General features: G+C 40.8%; 1 protein-coding gene across 2 annotated transcripts in view; it reads left to right on the forward strand.

Moving 5' to 3' along the window:
* Positions 1–20,100, forward strand: part of LOC122664096 — a 236,003-nt gene that overhangs the window by 12,546 nt on the left and 203,357 nt on the right. For both annotated transcript variants that reach the window (XM_043859785.1, XM_043859784.1), the window contains exons 5-9: positions 4,041–4,135; positions 4,211–4,328; positions 17,832–17,933; positions 18,028–18,216; positions 18,549–18,709. In XM_043859785.1, the coding sequence (XP_043715720.1) occupies positions 4,041–4,135; positions 4,211–4,328; positions 17,832–17,933; positions 18,028–18,216; positions 18,549–18,709 (665 nt within the window). The remainder of the gene's footprint in view (positions 1–4,040; positions 4,136–4,210; positions 4,329–17,831; positions 17,934–18,027; positions 18,217–18,548; positions 18,710–20,100) is intronic.

The following is a 20,100-nucleotide window of genomic DNA, read 5'->3' on the forward strand; positions in this document are numbered from 1 at the left end:
CTCTGGTTGCTGAAATCATGGATCACAACGGCTGGGCTCCACCCATCCCCTCCACCTCTCTTGATCTTGTTTGGACTGATCTCCACTCCATTACAAGAAAGGCCGATGGCCAGAGGAGACCTTGTCACTTGGTCCAATGGCAGCCCTTTCTCCTCCAAAGCAGCTTGGAATCTCATCCGTATAAACGGCTCCAAGGTTCCTTGGAGGAAGCTTCTTTGGTTCAAGCATCACATCCCTAGGCACTGCTTCACAGCCAGGCGAGTCTTCACCAAATGCCTTCCCACGCAGGATTTTCTCCGCAGCCGCCATATCTCTGCTCCTTCCGCTTGCTGCCTATGCTGGAACAGTGATGAAGACCTCAATCATCTCTTCTTTGAATGCCCTTTGGCTGCTGCAATTTGGAAAGGCATCCTCAAGAAATGTTGGCCTGCGCGAAGAAGAATTCTGCCCTTTGCTAGAGAGTGGATTTGGATCGACATGACTTTTGCGGGCTCCTCTATTTGTGACTCGGTGGGCAAGATGGCTTTTTGTGCAGCCATTAATCATATTTGGATGGAGCACAATATTAGGAAATGGACCTCCAAATCTTGATCTTACCGTATGATTTGGGATTCCATCTCCTTTGAAATCAAAACAAAATTAGCGATAGCTCCTCCCTCCTTTTGTACAGACTCCCCAAGGAACAGGCTTATTGTTGATTCCTGGGGGCTCTCAAATGTTTCTTTTGCTGCTACTGCCCCTTAGCCATTGCTTTGGCTGGTGGTTTTTCTTCTTTTTTCTTTTCCCCCTCTCCCTTCGGGGCTCTTCTTCTTCTTCTTCTCTCTTTTGGTAATATATTTTTTATTCACCCAAAAAAAAATGATCAACCCAACTGTTGATCCTCATATAGGCACTGTAAAGGCACTGTAAATCCTCAAATAAGCAGGCAATAACCAAACATCTTCAATACTCTTCATCTCCCCCTTACGGCAAACTCAACCCAATAATGAAGGATACCCAATGGTAATGGTGGAGAAGACTGATCTTCTATATTTTGCACCAATATTCCTGTATGTTCTGCTTTTTGCAATGGTTGTAGGTGTACTGTACATAATTCCCCCCTCACGTGTACACGTGGACAGATAACGGAGATGATGTAAGAAATAGTGCAAATATATAATATTCCAGAATATTCCAAAAGGTGCTGAGGGTAATGGAAAAGAAAGAAATGGCAATTTAGAGAATACCATAAACTTCTAAAGTGGTTATGGGTATATGCCAAAGGTATGGTATGGGAGGTGGTGAAGTGAAAAAAAGCAGTGGGATTTGGAGAAAAACATTGCAACATATAAATTGTCAACCAGCTTCAAACGATCAAACAAACTCCTTAGATGGAAACTCTTGCAGGGGAGAGACACCAAACTCCAATAGTCAAATCTGATAAGTAAACAGATCTGATTTGAAGCAAGGAAAGACTCCAATCTTTAAGGCTTGATCAATCTTCAAACAAGGAAGAACAAGTCTGCAAAACTCCAATTTATAAACTCCCATATGCTGATTAGAACTGATGAAGATATCCGGGCAGAATTGATGTAATAAGTTTCAACAAAAACTTGGATTAGATCTGAATTAGTAATCAATGCTAGGATCAAGCTCCCAAAGTAAGCTGGATTTGATTCAGTAGAGAAAACTTCACACAACTGAATAGGTTCGTAGTTGCAACCAATAACTATGGAACACACTGTTCTAATCCCAAATAAACTGATCTCCAGGGTAGTAGATTCGAGTCTTCAACAATGAAAGAAATTCGATCTCCAATAGTAGGATACTCAGTTTCAAAGACAGGGCAGCAGTAGTCCTCATAAAGGCAGTAGTAACATGTCAACCAGTCATGGTTATAGAAGCCACTCAATAGAATCAGCAAGGTATGTAGTAGAGCTCAATAGAACCAGCAAGTATAGGATAAATAACTCAACAGATCCAATAGTAGTTGAAGCAGCCAGCTACATAGGAACCAGTAAAAGAATAGGTTGATAGTTGAAAAAATTGAGCTATAAGATTAAAACCTGAATTTTTTCAAAAAACTCCATGAATGATGCTGAAACTTGGGTTGAATACTCCTATGATATGTATAAGACTCTCCTCAAAAAATTAGCTTAATAGGACAACCCAATCCTTAGAATCGATTGTAGTCAGGGTTTTGGAAAACCCTGAAATTGAGATCGATATAGGGAAAGGGGGCTGTAATTGCTGATGTAGACTTGCAATAGATGCTGATTAGTACTGCTTGAATGGGACTTCCAATGCGAACAACCAATCTCCAGTTAGTTTGGGACTTGTTCTTTAAGAGGGAGAGACTCCAAAAATTGCAGAAAAGTAGGGCAATATTACAGCACTACAGCAGCAAAAAAGACCTTCTTCAAGCCATGAACTGTTGAAGTAGAGTTCTCTTGTATTGTTAGAACCACCTCCAAAGCACTACAACAGCAGCAAACATCCCTATCCCAAATCCATTTTTATCAGGGTTTTGGAAAACCCTAAAAAGAAGAGATCAATTGGGGTAGGGGTCTACAAAAAAGCTTGGATAAGTGCAATATTGAGGTCGATTGGTCCTTGTAATGGAAGTAATCAGCCCTCCAAAAATCAGTAAAAGCTGAAACCTGTAACCCTAAATTCGATTGGAGTCAGGTCAGGGTCTTAGCAAGTAACCAAATTAGAAGGTTAAGGAGGCTTTGCTGTAGAAATTAATCCAGCCATCAGAAAGGATCCAAATTCAGGTCGAGTAGGGCATATGGTAGTAGGGAATCACCCCTAAAAAATCAGCTGCATCTGAAAAGAGAAACCCTAAAATCGATTGGAGTCAGGGTTTTGAAAAACCCTGACAAGTTGAGATCGATTAGGGTATCAAGGCTGGAAAGGTTAATTAAAGATGGAGAAAAAAGGAAAAAGGAAGGAGAACAATGGAATAGGTTAGAAAGGTGCTGGAAAAGGGTGCATAGGAGTCTCCCACATTGGAGGATCAGCCCTCATTAGTGATAGAAATCAGATCTCCAAAAATTCTGGAAAGCTCCAATATCGCAAGTATGGTTCCAGCAGATTTCGAACCGAATTTTTTAATAAAAAAAGGTGGTATGGGAGGAGGGCAGCAACTAAATCATTGGATGCTTTGATTACCTCATTAGTGCTGCCCCCTTACAAGGATGATGAGAAGAAAAAAAATAGGAGGAGGAGAAGCCAAGAAAGAGAGAAAGGAGGGAGAAGTCGATTGAAGAGAAGGAGGGTTTTTCCTTGTTCTCTAACCTAGATCAGACCTGCTCTGATACTATGTTGGAAGAATCGTAGGTTAGAAAGAGAGAATGAGAGAATGGAATAGCTTAGTTTCATTGATAGGCAAGCCCCTTTGTTTATAATAGAGAGGACCATTACAAAGGGACTGGAATAGACAGTAATACCCCTAACTAACTGACTCTATAAGAGCAGCAGTAAATACCTAATAACATAAGAATTAAACTACCCCCAAAAGGACCAGAATACCTCCACGGTATTCTGGATACATATTCCAACAAGAGAAATGAAGGTGGAAGGTTGAAGAAGAAGGAGGAGAAGAAGAGAATATGATGCAATGTTGTGTGTTGGAGTATAGTCTCCACTACACCTATATTACTTCACTAATGAGATAGAATAAATTACATACACCTCCCTAGGAAGGTAAAAAGGAAAAAAACAGAAAATTTCAATATAAGAAAACTAGTTAACTAACTTCTTCCTAAAGTACCCTTACAACATATAAACTCTAACAAAGGGGAGGCCAAAGTTGACCGGGGTTGTGATGGTGAAGGAAGAGATTATCTGTATGGTCAAAGGAAGGAAAGATTATCTGTACAACAGCCATCATATACTGATAGATTGTAATTAGTTGTAACTTAAACACTTTGTGAACTTCAGTTGGTGATTATCCTTGTGATGCAGCTATGTTGACTTCATGGAATATCAATCCTGGTTTTTTTTTTTTTCCATCTCTCATGATTATGCTCTTCCTCTGTATTTCTTTGTTGTTACAGAATACTTCGTGGCTTGGATCCCTAATCAATACAATTATTGGAAACTTGAAACTCTCAATTACAAATATCCACATCAGATATGAGGATCTTGAGAGGTAATAACAGTGTATTTTAGTTTTATAATTTTCTGGCTTGTGTGGTGGTCTTATTATTTCCATCCTGTCTTGTAGCAATCCTGGTCATCCATTTGCTTCTGGTGTGACATTGGCAAAACTTTCAGCTGTGACGATAGATGACAGTGGAAAGGAAACATTTGTTACTGGGGGTGCACTAGAGCGTATTCAGAAGGTAAGATTGTCTCTTCATAATTGTTGGGAGTTTGATTACAATGATCTTGGTTTCCTTCCCTTTTCCCGCTTTTAGTTACATTTTCTCTCCTGATTGATTCTATATCTCAGATTTGCATTCTGTTTGCATTATAATAAGAAAGACAGTTTACATCTTATGGAATCACAGTACAAAAAAATGTATTTTTGCACTTCTGTTTGCCAAAGATTCTGTATGTATGTGGGAATATTATTGGGAAACCTTTTGACACACCGCCATAAATGGTCTATTTCGTCGGGTAGTCTGCAAGGATTTCCATTCTTATACATGCCTGCCTGATAGTTGAGAAACTGTTCAACTTTTTCTGGACCAATCATAGAAAACTGGAATCTGTCTGAGAGAGCTTCTGTCCCATTTTATTGGTATTAAAACAGTTTACAGAATTTGTTGATTTTCCAATTTCCATAGTCAGTAAACCTGCCCCTCCCCCCCCCCCCCCCAAAAAAAAAAAAAAAAAACCTGTTATTCATGGCCCATTAGCATTATCATTGATGCTAACTCCCAACATTATTAAGCTTCAATTTCTTGTCAGAGGGTTTGAGTTGGGGATTTTTTTTTTTTTTGGGTGAATAAAAAATATATTACCAAACCCGAGGGAGGCGAAAGGGAAAGAGGGGGGATATACAAAGGGGAGAGAGAGGGGGGTTGGAAACAGACCCCAGACCCAACTAAGAGGCGGTATGGGGCCTCAAAAGAGCACTATCTAAACCCCAGGATACAATAATGTGCCTGTTCCTTGGGGAATTCAAAAAAGTCGAATGAGGTCAAAAACTAATCTTAGAGGAGACATTCAAATAGATGGCTTTCCAAATCAAGTCAAGGGAGCAAGAGTTGGAGGTCCATCTCCTAAGGTTCCTCTCCAGCCAAATGTGGTAAAGAGTTGCGCCAAACACAAGCTTGCCAATAGTGTTGCAGATAGAGCAGCCAGGGTAAGTCATGTTAGCAGAACCGTGGGTTAGAAAGAGAGAATGAGAGAATGGAATTGCTTGATTTCATTGATAGGTAAGCCCCTCTATGAAATATTACAAAGGGACATAAATAGACAAAAATATTCCTAACTAGCTGACTCAATAAGAGCAACAATCTAATCCTAATAACTTAACAACTAAGCAAGCCTAAAAGGACCAGAATACCCCCACGGTATTCTGGATTACATATTCCAACACTCCCCCTCAAGCTGGATTATACAAATAAGTAAAGAAAGAAGATCCAACTTGAACTAATAAGAAAAAAACTCCAATAACACTCCCCCTCAAGTTGGCGCATATAAGGCATGAATGCCCAACTTGAACAAAATGGGAAGAAACTAAGTTGCGGCAGAGTCCAGTTTGACAGATGAATGAAGCTCCCAAATAAACCTTCAAGAACTTGAAATAATTGATCTCTAAAACCTGGGTAGACTTGATCAATAAACTTTCACCAATTTTCAATAGCTGTCCAGTGATGAATCTCAGATTGTCACAGTGACAAAAAATCTTGAAGTGTAGAACTAGAGCAGCAAGCAGCGGAAATAATCAACCCAACAGTAAATCCTCATATAGGTAGGCAACAAATCCTCAAATAGGCAGGCAACAACCAAATATCTTCAATACTTTAATACTTCAATCTCCCCCTTACGATAAACTCAACCCAATAACAAAGGATACCCAATGGCAATGATGGAAACACTGATCTTCTATGTTTTGCACCAAGTGTTCCTGCAAGTTCTGCTTCTGCAATGTCTCAGTTGTACTGTACATAATCTCCCACTCACGTGTAGTAGTACACATGGACATAACAAAGATGATGTAAGAGATAGTGCAAAAGTATAATCTTCCAAAATTTCCAAAGGTGCTATAGGAATGGAAAAAGAAGAAATGGCAAAGTAGAGTAAACCATAAACTTCCAAGGTGGTGATTGGTAAGTGCCAAAGGTATGGTATGGGAGATGGGTATTGGAAGCAAGGTACTAAAACTCGGGTCTCGGTACCAACTCGGCTCTTGGAAAAACCGAGACGAGTCGAGATCTCGGCGAGATCTCGCAGAGTTGGTGCTTTTTTTTTCCAACTCGAAGCCTGAACTTTGGGTCAACCCGAGATCTGGACCCGAGATCCGAGATCTTGTTGAGATATGTCGAGTTTTGGCAAGTTAGGTAAGGTATTTAAGTGGTAGGTGGATTAAAAAAAGGGTCGAAACCGAGATCCAAACCGAGATCCGAGATCTCGCCGAGATATTGCACTTTAGAGACTCGCAGGCAGTCTCGTCTCGGTTTTTCCAAAAACCGAGAAACTCGGCGAGATCTCGGCTCGATCTCGCGAGTTCTCAATCTATGATTGGAAGAAGCAGTGGGATAAAGAATCATGGAGAAAAAACAATGCAACATATAAATTGTCAACCATCTTCAAATGATCAAACAAACTCCTTAGATGGAAACTCCTGCAGGGGAGAAACACCTAACTCCAATATTCAAATATGATAAGTAAATAGATCTGATTTGAAGTAAGGAAAGACTCCAATCCTCAAACACGGAAGAACCAGTATGCAAAACTCCAATTTGTAAACTCACACATGCTAAATAGAACTGACGAAGATATCTGGGCAGAATTGATGTAATAAACTTAAAAAAAAACTTGGATCAGATCTGAATTAGTGAACAATGTTAGGATCAAGCTCTCAAAGTAAGCTGGATTTGAATCAGTAGAGAAAACTTCACACAACTGAATATGTTCGTAGTTGCAACCAATAACTATGGAACACACTGTTGTAATCCCAAATAAACTGATCTCCAGGGTAGTAGATTCGACTCTTCAACAATGAAAGAAATTCGATCTTCAATAGTAAGATACTCAATCTCAAGAATAGGGCAGCAGTAGCCCTCTTAAAGACAGCATTAACATGTCAACGAGTCATGTTTACAGAAGCCGATCAATAGAACCAGCAAGGTATGTAGTAAAGCTCAATAGAACCAGCAAGTATAAGATAATTACTCAACAGATCCAATAGTAAGTGATGCAGCCAGCCACATAGGAACTAGGAAAAAAAAAAAAAAGGTTGATAGTTGGTGAAATCGAGCCATAAGAGTGAAACCTGAATTTTTTCAAAATAAGTCCATGAATGATGCTGAAACGTGGGTCAAATACTCCTCTATGTATAAGACTCTCCTAAAAAAATTAGCTTAATAGGATAGCCCAAACCCTAAAATCGATTTTAGTCAGGGTTTTGGAAAACCCGAAAATTGAGATCGATATAGGGAAAGGGGGCTGTAATTGCTGATGTAGACTTGCAATAGATGCTGATTAGTACTGCTTGAATGGGACCTCCAATGCGAACAACTAATCTCCAGTGGGAATGAGACTTGATCTTCAAGAGGGAGAGACACCAAAAAGTTGCAGAAAATTAGGGCAGCAGCTATCACAGTAAATAAAACTTCTTCAAGCCATGAATTGATGAAGGAGGATGTCACTTTTAATGTTAGAACCACCTCCAAAGCACTTCAGCAGCAACAAACATCCCTCTCCCAAAATTTTTTTTGTTTCAGGGTTTTGGAAAACCCTGAAAAGTAGAGATCGATTGGGGTAGGGGTCTTCAAAAAGCTTGGAAAGGTGCAATAATGAGGTCAAGTGGTCCTTGTAATGGAGGAAAGCAACCCACAAAAGTTCAGCTTGAACAGAGAACTGTAACCTTAGAATCGATTGGAGTCAGGGTTTTGAAAAACCCTGACAAGTTGAGATCGATTAGGGTATTAAGGCTGGAAAGGTGAATGAAAGCTGGAGAAAAGGAAAAAAAGGAAAAGAGAACAATGGAATAGAGTAGATAGTTGTTGGAAAAGAAAGCAAAGGGAGCTGCAGAACAAGCGGCCGCCGAAGGCTATTCTCCAGCTCGCTGTGTCGATTCCGACATCAACCTCCAGTCTGATTGACTGTGGACCCCCCAATCAACGTTTGCTTACGTCATCATGGACCCCATGAACAGTGATAGCCGCCCTACGTCACTGCTTACGTCAGCATCTACTGTTCGGATTTTAAAACAAAATTTGGAATCCGACCTCTATATAAGAGAAGCTCCTCTCTTCTCTAAAGGCAGACTCTCTTCCGCTCCCTCTCCAATGGTGGAAGATCAGCCTTCAATAGTGATAGGAAGCTGATCTTCAAGGAATTCTGGAAAAAACTCCAAATCGCAGGTATGCTTCCAGCAGAATTTCAATGGAAAAAAATAGATAGGATGGAGGAGGGCAGCAACTAAATCATTGGTTTAGGTTTTTACCTCATTAATGCTGCCCCCTTACAAGGATGAGAAGAAGAAGGGTTTTTTCTTTCTTTCTAACCTAGATCAGATTTGGCTCTGATACCATGTTAGCAGAACCGTGGGTTAGAAAGAGAGAATGAGAGAATGGAATTGCTTGATTTCAATGATAGGTAAGCCCGAGGGAAATATTACAAAGGGACGTAAATAGACAAAAATACCCCTAACTAGCTGACTCAATACAAGCAGCAATCTAATCCTAATAACTTGACAACTAAGCAAGCCCAAAAGGGCCAGAATACCCCCACGATATTCTGGATTACATATTCCAACAGTCATGGTCAGCCAGAGCCACTCTCGAGCGAAAGGGAGGGGTCTCCTGCTGTGAAGCCAAATAAAAGAAAGGGATTTTTTCCAAATGGAAGAGGTAAACAGGCAAGGAAAGAAGAGGTGGTCAGTGTCTTCGGATCCATTCCAATAGAAGATACAAGAAGGGGGGACGGGGATTCTTCGGTGTAGGAGGAAGTCTTGGGTTGGAAGGCAAAGGTTTAGGGTTCTCCAGGCCAGGAAGCTATAGCGAGGGATGTGACCTTTGAACCAGACATGTTTGTGCCATAGGATAGTAGGGGCATGGGTTCTAATTAGGTTCCAGGCAGATCTAAAGCTAAAAAGGCCGTTTGTGGAGGGGAGCCACATAACCTTGTCCGCATGAGCTGGGGGGGGGGGGGGGAAGGGAATCCAGATCAGGGAAAGGGTGAGGGGAAGAGGGGATGGGGGGGTTCTAAGATCCATGAGAGATGATGGAGGAAAGGGGGGCAGATTTGGGAATGCCGGAGGAGTAAATTGCTCTGGCCCCAAAGAAGTTATAGAGGACTCCATTGGGGTGCTAGGGGTCAAGCCAGAGGGAGATGGAGGACTCATCAACAATAGAAGAGGAGGTGGCTCTAAGAGCTAAGGGGCGAAGGAGGAGGATCTTGCGCTAGACCCAGGAGGAATCTGAAGGGATGGAGACAATCCAAATGGAGTCATTTTTGAGGAGATGGGAGTAAACCCAATGGGCCCAAATGGAGTCATGCTTAGAGGAGATTTTCCAAATAAGCTTAAGAATTCCTGCAGTATTGGAGCCACGGATACGGCGGATGCCAAGACCTCCTTCAGATTTGGGAAGGCAGATGGATTTGTAGCTAACTGGATGGAGGAATTTGGAGGTTTCCTTCTCTTTCCAGAGGAAAGCACAAAAGATGGTTTCCATTGCTTTGATGGTGGCTTTAGGAAGGCCAAAGATACCACACCAATAAATGTAAGAAGATTGGAGAACCGATCTATATTGCATTCGACCCTACTCGCGTAGGAAAGAAGTCTGCCTTTCCAGAGTTGAAGACGCATATTGTCAAGCATGGGGGTAATGATGACTGGAGAGCCTAGCGGGGATAAGGGGAAGGCCCAGGTATTTCACTAGGAGGGAGCCCAAGGAAAAGCCCGTAAGGCAGAGGAGGGTGTCTCTGTCGGAATCAGAGACACCAGAGAGGAAGAGTTTGGATTTAAGGAGGTTGATACGGAGGCCAGAGAGACTCTCAAAGAGGTGAAGAGAAGATATGATGGCAGAGATGGAAGAGGAGAAGGCTTTGGAGAAGATTATAAGATCGTCTGCAAAGGCCAGGTGGGTGAGGTTTAGGTGCTCGAATTTGGGCATAGGGGAGATAAGGTGGAGGTTTGTTTTGGTTTTGATGCTCCTCGAAAGGACTTCTAGGGGCAGAGATAAAAAGAAAGGGGAGAGAGGGTATCCCTGGCGAATCCCAACTTTAGAGTGGAAGAAGCCTGCGGGGGAACCGTTGACGATAACGGAGAAAGAGGGGGAGGAGATACAAGCCAGAATCCAGCGGATGAAGGCAGGGGGAAAGCCCATCTGGGAAAGCACATCGCATATGAAGTCCCATCTGAGGGAATTAAAAGCTTTGTGAAGGTCAATCTTCATAAGGGCAGCGGGCGAGTGGGATTGTCGGTTGAAGCCACGCACAATTTCGGGTTGGGAAATTTGATACAAACCACGACATGAAATGAACAATAAATGGTTCATATTATGGTTGAGAGTGAGGTACCCTGCCCATTTGAGATAATTTATATTCTTAAACATTGATGAAGTGTGTGGCTTGTGTTTTATTTATGCATTTGTGTACAGTAGCTTGTAGTTTAGGTATTCTTGATACCATTCTGTAGAGAGAATTTGGTTCTAATCTAAAACAAGTCAACTTGAAATTAATTAATGAAAACTAATTTCTAGACTAGAATAGTCTAGCAGAGATTAGTTCAGAGAAGGATCTCAGAAGTCAGAACAGGGGAATGTAACCAGAATATGGAAAAAACTAGTAATTCAGAGCAGAGTAATCTAAATAGTCCAACCAATTGAGTGGTCTATTCTGTTAGTAAAATAGGCCTCCAGAATTTAAAGAAATTCTGACTACAGAATATGGAGTTATGGAGAAATCTTAGCTCCTACCCACATTTTAGCCCAGCAAAGTAGCCCATGACAAGGAAAACCCCTTTGACTAAAGGCCCAACATATATGTGACCAACCCATTTGATGGTTGGGGTTGCCAAAGACCTGTTAATAAATGGGCAGTGTTAGGGTTCGGATACTTTTCTTCAGAGCAAGATTCCTGCCCCTCCTTTTGGCTTCCTTTGTTGGAATACCAATGGAGATATGAACCACCACTTCTTCTTTGGCTGCCTCTTTTCCTCCACGATTTGGAATGGTCTCCTATCAAGATGCTGGCCCCAGAGAAGAAGGATTTTTCCCTTTGAGCGCGAATGTATATGGGTGGACATGTCCTTTGCTGGTAACTCCATTTGTGACCATGTGGGTAAACTTGCATTTGGTGCCACTATTTATCATATTTGGATGTAGCGCAACCTCAGAAGATCGACCTTCAAACCTAGATCTTTCCAGCAAATTTGGGATACCATTCTTTTTTATGTCAGAAGCAAGTTATTTGTGACCCCCTCTAGATGTGTTGATTCTCTTAGGAATTGGCTTATTGTTGCCTCTTGGGGCCTCCTCCTCTAGTTCTATTGTGGAAGGGGCTTTGTATTGCTGTAATTGCTGCCTCTTGGGGCCTCCTCCTCTAGTTCTATTGTGGAAGGGGCTTTGTATTGCTGTAATTGCTGTATTGTTTATTTTTCTCCCCTCTTCTTCAAGGGGAGCCCCTATATCTTCTTCTCCTTTTGGTAATGAATTTTTTATTCACCCAAAGAAAAAAAAGGGTTAGGTTTCTCTTTTGGCCAGTGATGCAGCCACAAACTAACAATAGGCCCTGTTTTGGTAGTAGATGGTTATGGGCCTTTTTTCCTTTTTCTTATACATTTTTGGTTGTAATGGGCACATGAATTGATTGCTGTGGCTAAAGATACTGATATAGATCAGAACCAAGCATCGAACCAGGCCCTATTGGGCCAGAACTGGACCAGCTCGAGCCAGCCACGAAGGACCAGATCGAGCCAGCCAGCTGGCCTTCTAGAAGACCCTTAACTGCCTAGTTTCTATTTTAGTGTCCTTCCCTTTGTTTTAGAAGGCTGGATTATAAAGCCTTAGTAGTTTCTAATTCTAACTTCTAGTTAGTTTCTATTTTCAATAAGTTGCCATTGTCACTAGTTGCTAGGTTTTAGTAGTTTCTATTTTTCTACCTTCTATTTTGTATGCTTGCCTAAGCTATTAATAGGCCACCTATTGTAAGGAAGGGTCACAATTGAAAAAAAGAATTTTGAGACCATGTTTTGTCATCGGTTATGGGAGAGCAGTCCCTGTTCAACAACTGGGATAGCTATGGGTGAGAGACCTAGTGATGCAGGTTTATCACCAAACTGGGCTTCTTTCCCTCGAAATAAATCTAGGGTTGGGTTATAGACATGTTGGGCCTTTGGTCCCAAGGGTTTTCTATGTAATAGGCCAACCTAATTTTTTTTTTGAAGGGTGTTCCAAGCTGGGCATGGGTGATAGTTATGCTCCAGCTTGAGGGTGAGTGTTAAAGTTATGATGTTTAAGTTGGAAGTAGTGTAAGGCAAGGTTTAAGGTATCGGTGTTGCGTCTTGTATCGGTCGGGTGATTTAAGAGATGTATCGTATCGTATTGGAGATACGTATCGCATGCTACAGATACATATGGAAAAAGCCAAGATACAAATGAAAATACACAGTTGGAACAAAAAAACAATACAAATAAGCAATAGATATCATGTATCATGCATAAACACTAAAATGGAGAATAATATATAACTAGACAAGGGGTTCTAAAGAAATTGTTGTAACAGATGAGGTTTCTTACATGTATCCCTCCCTCTATAGCCATGAAGAGTGTTGGGGAGGTTCAAACTCATATCTGGAAGAGTTTTCAGGAATAGGAGCGACTGATGATGATGTTGTGCACTGACCGAACATAAGCACAGTACCTTTTTTGTGTTCTTTTTCAAAACAAGAAATAGGAATGTTGGTTGAGCAAAAAACAACCCTACTTGCACTTAGAATCATTTTCCCTTGAATGAGTAAATCCCTATTAATACAGTGAAAGAAAGGGAAGAAGAGAGCCAGAAATGAGGTTTTTGGAGTGAAAAAGAGACCACAGGGTTCTGATTTTGTGTCTCTGTTTCACAAGCTAAGTGAAAAGAGGGCAAAGATCCAATGTATCGCAGCGTATCATGCCTTATCAGCCGATACAGCTGCGATACGTACCAATACATATTTTTTTGCCTTTTTAATCTACATATCGATCGTCTCGATACGTATTTACTCTATCGTATTGTATCGCTTTGTATCGGCCGATACGATGCCATACAAATCAATACAACAATTTTTTTTTTAAATAGAGATGTCTCGGCATGTATCGTCTTGCAGGCCTGCGATACCGATACGTATTGGCCGAGATGAGATGAGACGGCACGAGACTTAGAATCCTGGTGTATGGATCAATTCAAGAGAAGGGAAGAAGAGGTAAGAGGTGAGAAGAGAGGAAAAGACGATGGGAGAGAGAAGAGAAAAGAAGAGAGAGATGTGTGCAATAGATTGGGGAGAGAATGGATATCTCTCCCCTCTATTGATTCTCTAACTTAAGATATGAGAAATTGCATACATAACCCCCCCTCCTCATACTAACATAAGGTAGTCTAGGGAGGTAAAAGGTAAATACACATTACAAGATAATAACCCAACATCCAAAGTACCCTTATTATATAAACTCTAACAGTTTAGTACACATGGTGATGCTTAACTATGCTTAACTAGTCATGGTGATGTTTATAATCTATGGTAGTGTTTAGTTTAGATAAAGCTTGGAAACCGTAGGAGACTGAATTAGCATCACGGTTCGAAAACTTGTCTCGAACAGCCGTCTCGACCAGGTCGAGATTTTTGAGATTGGCGAGGCAGTGCATTTTTTTTTTTTTTTTTGGTTCGGTGGGCAAATGGCTTTAGTTGGCTCCGAAACTTTGAGGGAAGATTGTTTTTGGCTTAATAAACATATTTAATTCTTCATATTGAAAAAAAAAACACCCAATTTGGTGTTTTGGATTTGCACCCTTGGTTGGCAGTAAAGGCTGAGCCCTTAATGTAATATTGCCTATTCTACACATTGTTTGAATGATACGAGACATAATTGGCAAGTAAAACAAGTAAATTATGCAATAATGGATGAAGACTTGAGAGTTTCTACTATAAATCACAAGATACAGTGAAGTGTTCACAATGCATATTAGATAGACACCCAACCCAAGTACAATGAATAATACACAAGTCATAGACACCTTACTACCCTAGTCTTCCACGTCTCAACTTCCAAGTCTTAATAATACAATACTATGACTCTATGAGTACTAAGGAGGTCGAGATTTCTCCGAGATTCTCCAAATATTCAAAATTTCGTAATCATCTCGTATGTTCCTTAATGTTTTGTGTCTCGTATGCCATCTCCTCTCGAGGAGCTCGAGATTCTTGAGATATTCGAGATCTTGCCTAGATTTCGGCGAGTTTTTGAACTATGATTAGCATAGTAGACTTCATTTAATGATCCGCTATTATAAATAGAGTGCCTAGCTCATGGTTTGGTCATTTAAGCAAACCGTGAGCTGTGATTCTCCTTTTTCATTCTTTCCTTCTCTTTCTTCTTTCTCTCCCCATGCAGGTACTGGTTGCTTTTTTTTTTTTGGATGAATAAATATATTACCATACCCCAGGGGGGGGCAGAGAGAAAGGGGAGGGGAATGTACAAAGAAGAAGGAAAGAAAGAAAGGGGGGAGGGGGAGAAACAAACACCCAACCCAGCCTACGCAGAGGAGGGGGGGATGTAAAATAGACAAATCTAGACCCCAGGAGACAACAATATGCTTGTTCCTTGGGGAATCCAAAACCCTACCCAAACGGCCGTAACTGATCTTAGAAGAAACGTCAAAGAAGATGGCTTTCCAAATCAAGTCAAAAGATCGAGAGTTGGAAGTCCATCTCCTAAGGTTCCGCTCCATCTAGATATGATAGATAGTAGCACAGAAGGTCAGCTTGCCTATAGTGTCACAAACAGAATTCCCCGGAAAAGCTTTATTCAACCAAAGCCATTCTCGATCAAAGTCTAAGTGTCTCCTACTTCTGGGCTAAATGAAGGTAAGAGCTTTTTTCCAGATGGTAGAGGAGAAGGGGCAAGCAAAGAAAAGTTGGGCTATGTCCTCAATACCATTCCAACAGAGGGCGCAGGAGGGGGAGACGGGGATATTGCGGTGAAGCAGGAAGGCTTGGGTAGGGAGGCTGAGCCTTAAGGATCTCCAGGCGATGAAACTCTGACGAGGGATATGGCCCTTGAACCAGATGATCTTGTGCCAGGGGACAGAAGGGCTGGGGTCTTTAACAAAATTCTAGGCTGATCTGGAGGAGAAAATACCGGTGGGGGAGGGAAGCCAAATAACCTTATCAACTAAGGTGGGGGGGAGGGGGGGAGGGAGAGTCTGCCAAAAAAGGGGGAGGATAGAGGGGTTGAGAGTAGGGGGAGGGGACCAGGAACCAGAGGCAATGAGGCATGAAAAGGGAGAGGCTTTTGGGAGACGAGAAGTGTAAACTGTCCTAGGACCGAGGAGATTGTAGAGGATCCCAAGGGGGTGCCAGGGGTCGAGCCAGAGTGAGATGGAGGAGCCGCCAGCAATGGAAGAAGAAGTGCCATGGAGGGCAAGAGGCCGAAGGAGGATTTTGCGCTAGATCCAGGAGCAGTCTGTGGGAATCTTGACAGTCCAAATGGAATCCGAATTGAGAAGATGGGAGTAGACCCAATTTACCCAGATGGAATCCTGACGGGAGCAGATTTTCCAAGTAAGCTTAAGGATGCCCGCAGTGTTGGAATCGCGAATGCGACGGATACCCAGACCCCCTTCGGATTTGGGAAGGTAAATGGATTTCCAGCTAGAAGGATGGAGGAATTTGGAGGAGTCAGAACCTTTCCAGAAGAAGGCACAAAAGAGATGCTCCATTGCCTTGATAGTGGCTTCGGGGATACTGAAGATGCCACTCCAATAGATATAAGAGACTTGGAGGACAGACTTGATACATTCCAGTCTGCCAGCATAGGATAGGAGTTTACCCTTCCAAAGTTGGAGCCTTTTGCGAATGTTGTCAAGCAAGGGAGCGCAGTGGTGGCTGGACAATCTTGCAAGAATAAGGGGAAGGCCAAGATAGTTAACAGGGAGAGAGCCAATGGAAAACCCCGTCAAGTGCAGAAGAAACACTTTAACCGACTCGGGGATGCCAGTGAGGAAGATTTTGGATTTGAGGAGATTGATGCGGAGACCCGAGAGGATTTTGGTATGTTACGGAAGCTACATAAAAAAATTGATTTCCATAATTTATTTAGTAAAATATGGATGTCTTCTGGTCCAAGTTTATTTCTGCTTCTTGTTTTCAGATATCTTTCTGAAGAAGTAACAAAGGAACAGATTATTTGGATAGAAATGGGAAGTTATAAGGAAAATATGAACTCCAAATTTTTAGTGATGTTGGAAGGTACTGGAGAAATTGGCCTTTGGTTATTAACATAGTTCGAAATTTCGTCTCGTCTCGCCATTTCGGGCTGGTTGAAATTTCAGAATTATTCCGAAATTTCGGCGAAATATGGTAATTTTTCTACCATATTTCGGCACTCCAGGGTTTTTGGCTATATTAGAGCCTGATACTTCATGTATACCTTTATTTAAGCTAAATAAACACATTTAAACCTTCATACTGCAAAAAAATGAACTCAAAGTGGTGTTTTGGGTTTGCATCCTTGATTGACAGTATACGGGTGGACATATATTTAATTGATCCCCATTCAATTTATATTACCCCTAATTTTTTCCTATTTTTGTTTTAGGAAAATCAATTTTTTAAATCAGAAATTAAGAAAATAAAATACATATGGAAAAAAAATTTCGACACCATGTGGTTGTAGATCGGCCTTTGGTGTCTAACATATAATAATATCATCAGCATCCAACAAGTATTGAACATAGTATTTTCAAAAAAAAATTGTTTTAGAGAAAAAAATTTACCTTAAACAGTGAAAAAACCTTCACAAATGTGCTAGGAGGTGTTTCCGATGTGTTTCCGGCGACGATCCGCGAAAATGATGAAGAACAAGTGTTTCCCCCACAAAGAATGGCTTGGAAGACAAAAAAAAAAGCAACAAAAGCACTCAATTTCGACCGAGACCAGTGAGATGTTGCTTTTATACTTAATTTTAAAGAGTCACGTGCATAGGAATGTAGCAGTTTCGGCGATATTTCGATGACATGCCGAAATATACAGAAATTTCACGAAATTTCGACGAAATTTGAACAATTTTCATTTAGGAAGCCCATCTCGTCTCAGTAGTGTCAAAATTTTTGAAATTTGCCGAAATTTTGGCAATTTATTACGAAATTTTGAACCATGGTTATTAAACAGTTAAATGCGGTTGATAGGAATTGCTTTTCTTCCTGTTGATTTTCCTTGCTTAACAATTGACACTTCACTTCATTTTTGTTGCTTACTCTAAGGTAGTAAGGTGTATGGGAAGTACATTTTGGTTTTTTGGGGAGCGGGTGGTGATGAATGCCTTCTGTTTTAACTGCATCTTTTTTATTAATGAAATGAATATACATTTTGTTGTTCCTTAGCCAAAAGGGAAAAAAAAGAAGTTTTAATTTTGTTTCATCAGTGATTTGTTGATGACTATTCCCTGGATTTCTTCTCCTGCTTTTTATAGTCAGTGGAACTTGAACGGTTGGCTCTTTATCTGGATTCTGACATTCGTCCATGGCACATTGACAAACCATGGGAGGATTTGCTTCCTTCAGAGTGGAGTCAGGTATGCATATGCCAGTCTTTTGTTGCAATCTGTATTCCTGAGCACATTTTATGTTGGGCTTGATCATTATTGTTAGGACTTCCATGAAATTCAGGTCTTTGCATTTGGTACTAGAAGTGGCAAATCAGCTGGCTCTCATATGGAAGAGCACACTTACATTCTGCAGCCAGTGACTGGGAATGCTAAGTACTCAAAGCTGCAGCCAGATGAATCTACAAGTACAGGTCAACCTCTACAGAAAGCAACAATTAACTTGGATGATGTTACTCTTTGTTTGTCAAAGGTTTGTCTTAATTCCACTCTTTCAAAGGATACAAAGTTTTTCATAGGCTCTTGAAAAGTCCTTTACCTTGTTGTTTAGATCCAAATCATAATTGGCTTTCTTGGACCTGAACAGAACATATTGCAAAATACTTCGCACCATGGCAGAGGTTGTTTTGTGAAACAAAACTCAATATATAATATAAATGCCTTGTTGTTTAGATCAGTTAAAGCAAATCCGTTTGGACCTGCTGTCAGATTGTTCTTGGACAGCTGAATAGTTTCATGGCTGTTCTGTTTAAATACTGTGGCCTCACCATGGATCTTAAACAAGTACTGGGTTTGTGAATGCAGAATGGATACAGGGATATTCTAAAGCTGGCTGATAACTTCGCTGCCTTTAATAAACGCCTGGGATATGCTCATTATCGGCCACTCGTCCCAGTAAAATCTGATCCTAGATCTTGGTGGAAGTATGCTTACAAAATTGTATCTGACCAGATGAAGGCGGCAAGGTATTCTAGTTCCTTTTTTCAGTTTCTTTAAGTGCTATTTTCTTTCATCAGAATCTGGCATTGGCCATATAAAATGTTCGGTCAGCTCTGGAAACTGGTCTCTTTTATGGTATACTGACTATTAGTATGGTTTAAGAAAAAGGAAAGTGCTTGGTGAGTTCAACTGAAATACTTTAACTTGTGAAAACTTAATATGGTCCATATTCGTCTTTGGTAAAATTATGTGTAAAGATAAATTTCACCTATTTAGATTTTCTGGAGCTTTAATTGTTCAAGAATTAAGTCGTCGAATTTCACTGACTTAATTTGATTTCAATTGGATCTGACATGATAGGCAACTGTTAAAAAAAATCTCTTTTGGTAAGGCCAGAATCTTATGAATAAAGAAAGCCCATACCTTTACACGCAACTGAATTTATGCCAGAAGAAATGTACTGATCCGTCTATGAACGAAGAACCAGTTTCTCCTAATCAGTATTGCTTTGATTTCCAAATTGATTAAATAGAAGACAATAATGTTGGTTTTTCGTTAGCTCTTTAAGCTATACTGCAGTCTGGTTCATGATGATTCTCAATCGCAGTTGATGTAGGACAGCCACTGCATACCTTAAACTTGATATAGAACAAGGGTTTCACAATTAGAATATTCTTTAATGAGTAAAATTAAAGCTCAGATTAACTAGGTTATAGTGGAAGTAGGGGAGAGAGAGAGAGAGAGCCTGCTGTTTAGCTACAGAAAAGTGTAAAACAGTAAAAAGTAAACTTGGGGTTGGGGATTAGAGGGAATAATGGATGAATAAGATGGACTAAGGTTAAAAAGCATTAGGGTTTTCCGAATATGTGTGTTATAATTGCTGGAAAGGGTCTGTTAAGAAGGGACTAAAAATAGAAAGTCTGTTAGATAATTCAACGGTTATGGTTTATGTTGAATGTTCACGGATTACCCGTTGATCCGTGACCCGGACCCAGACCCGGATACATTAAAGTGTCCAGGTTCATTATGCACGTGTTGCACATGTGATTTGACTAGGATTTTATTTCCTTTATTGTAATGATCTCTGATTATAAATAAAGAGGCTGTGGGCACATTGTTCATAAGCCATTATTCAAGGATTTCAACATGGTATCAGAGCAGGCAAGGGTCACGGTATCGAATCCTCTTGGGAGCGGGCAGGTGTTGAAATTATTTATCTACCCGTGTCCCCCTTTGCATAGTCCGCCGTGTTAAAGCTCCTGTTTGATATACATATTGTTTCCTCCCGTTCCTTTCTTACAAGGTCGGCCTTTTAGAGGAAGTGGTTCCAACATGGTATGGTTGATGAATAGGTGAATGATAGGTATCTGGGAAGCCCATACATCTGCAGTCAAGATTAAATGTTATCTGATTTGAT

Source organism: Telopea speciosissima, chromosome 6, assembly GCF_018873765.1.
Source record: "Telopea speciosissima isolate NSW1024214 ecotype Mountain lineage chromosome 6, Tspe_v1, whole genome shotgun sequence".
Classification (NCBI taxonomy): domain Eukaryota; kingdom Viridiplantae; phylum Streptophyta; class Magnoliopsida; order Proteales; family Proteaceae; genus Telopea; species Telopea speciosissima.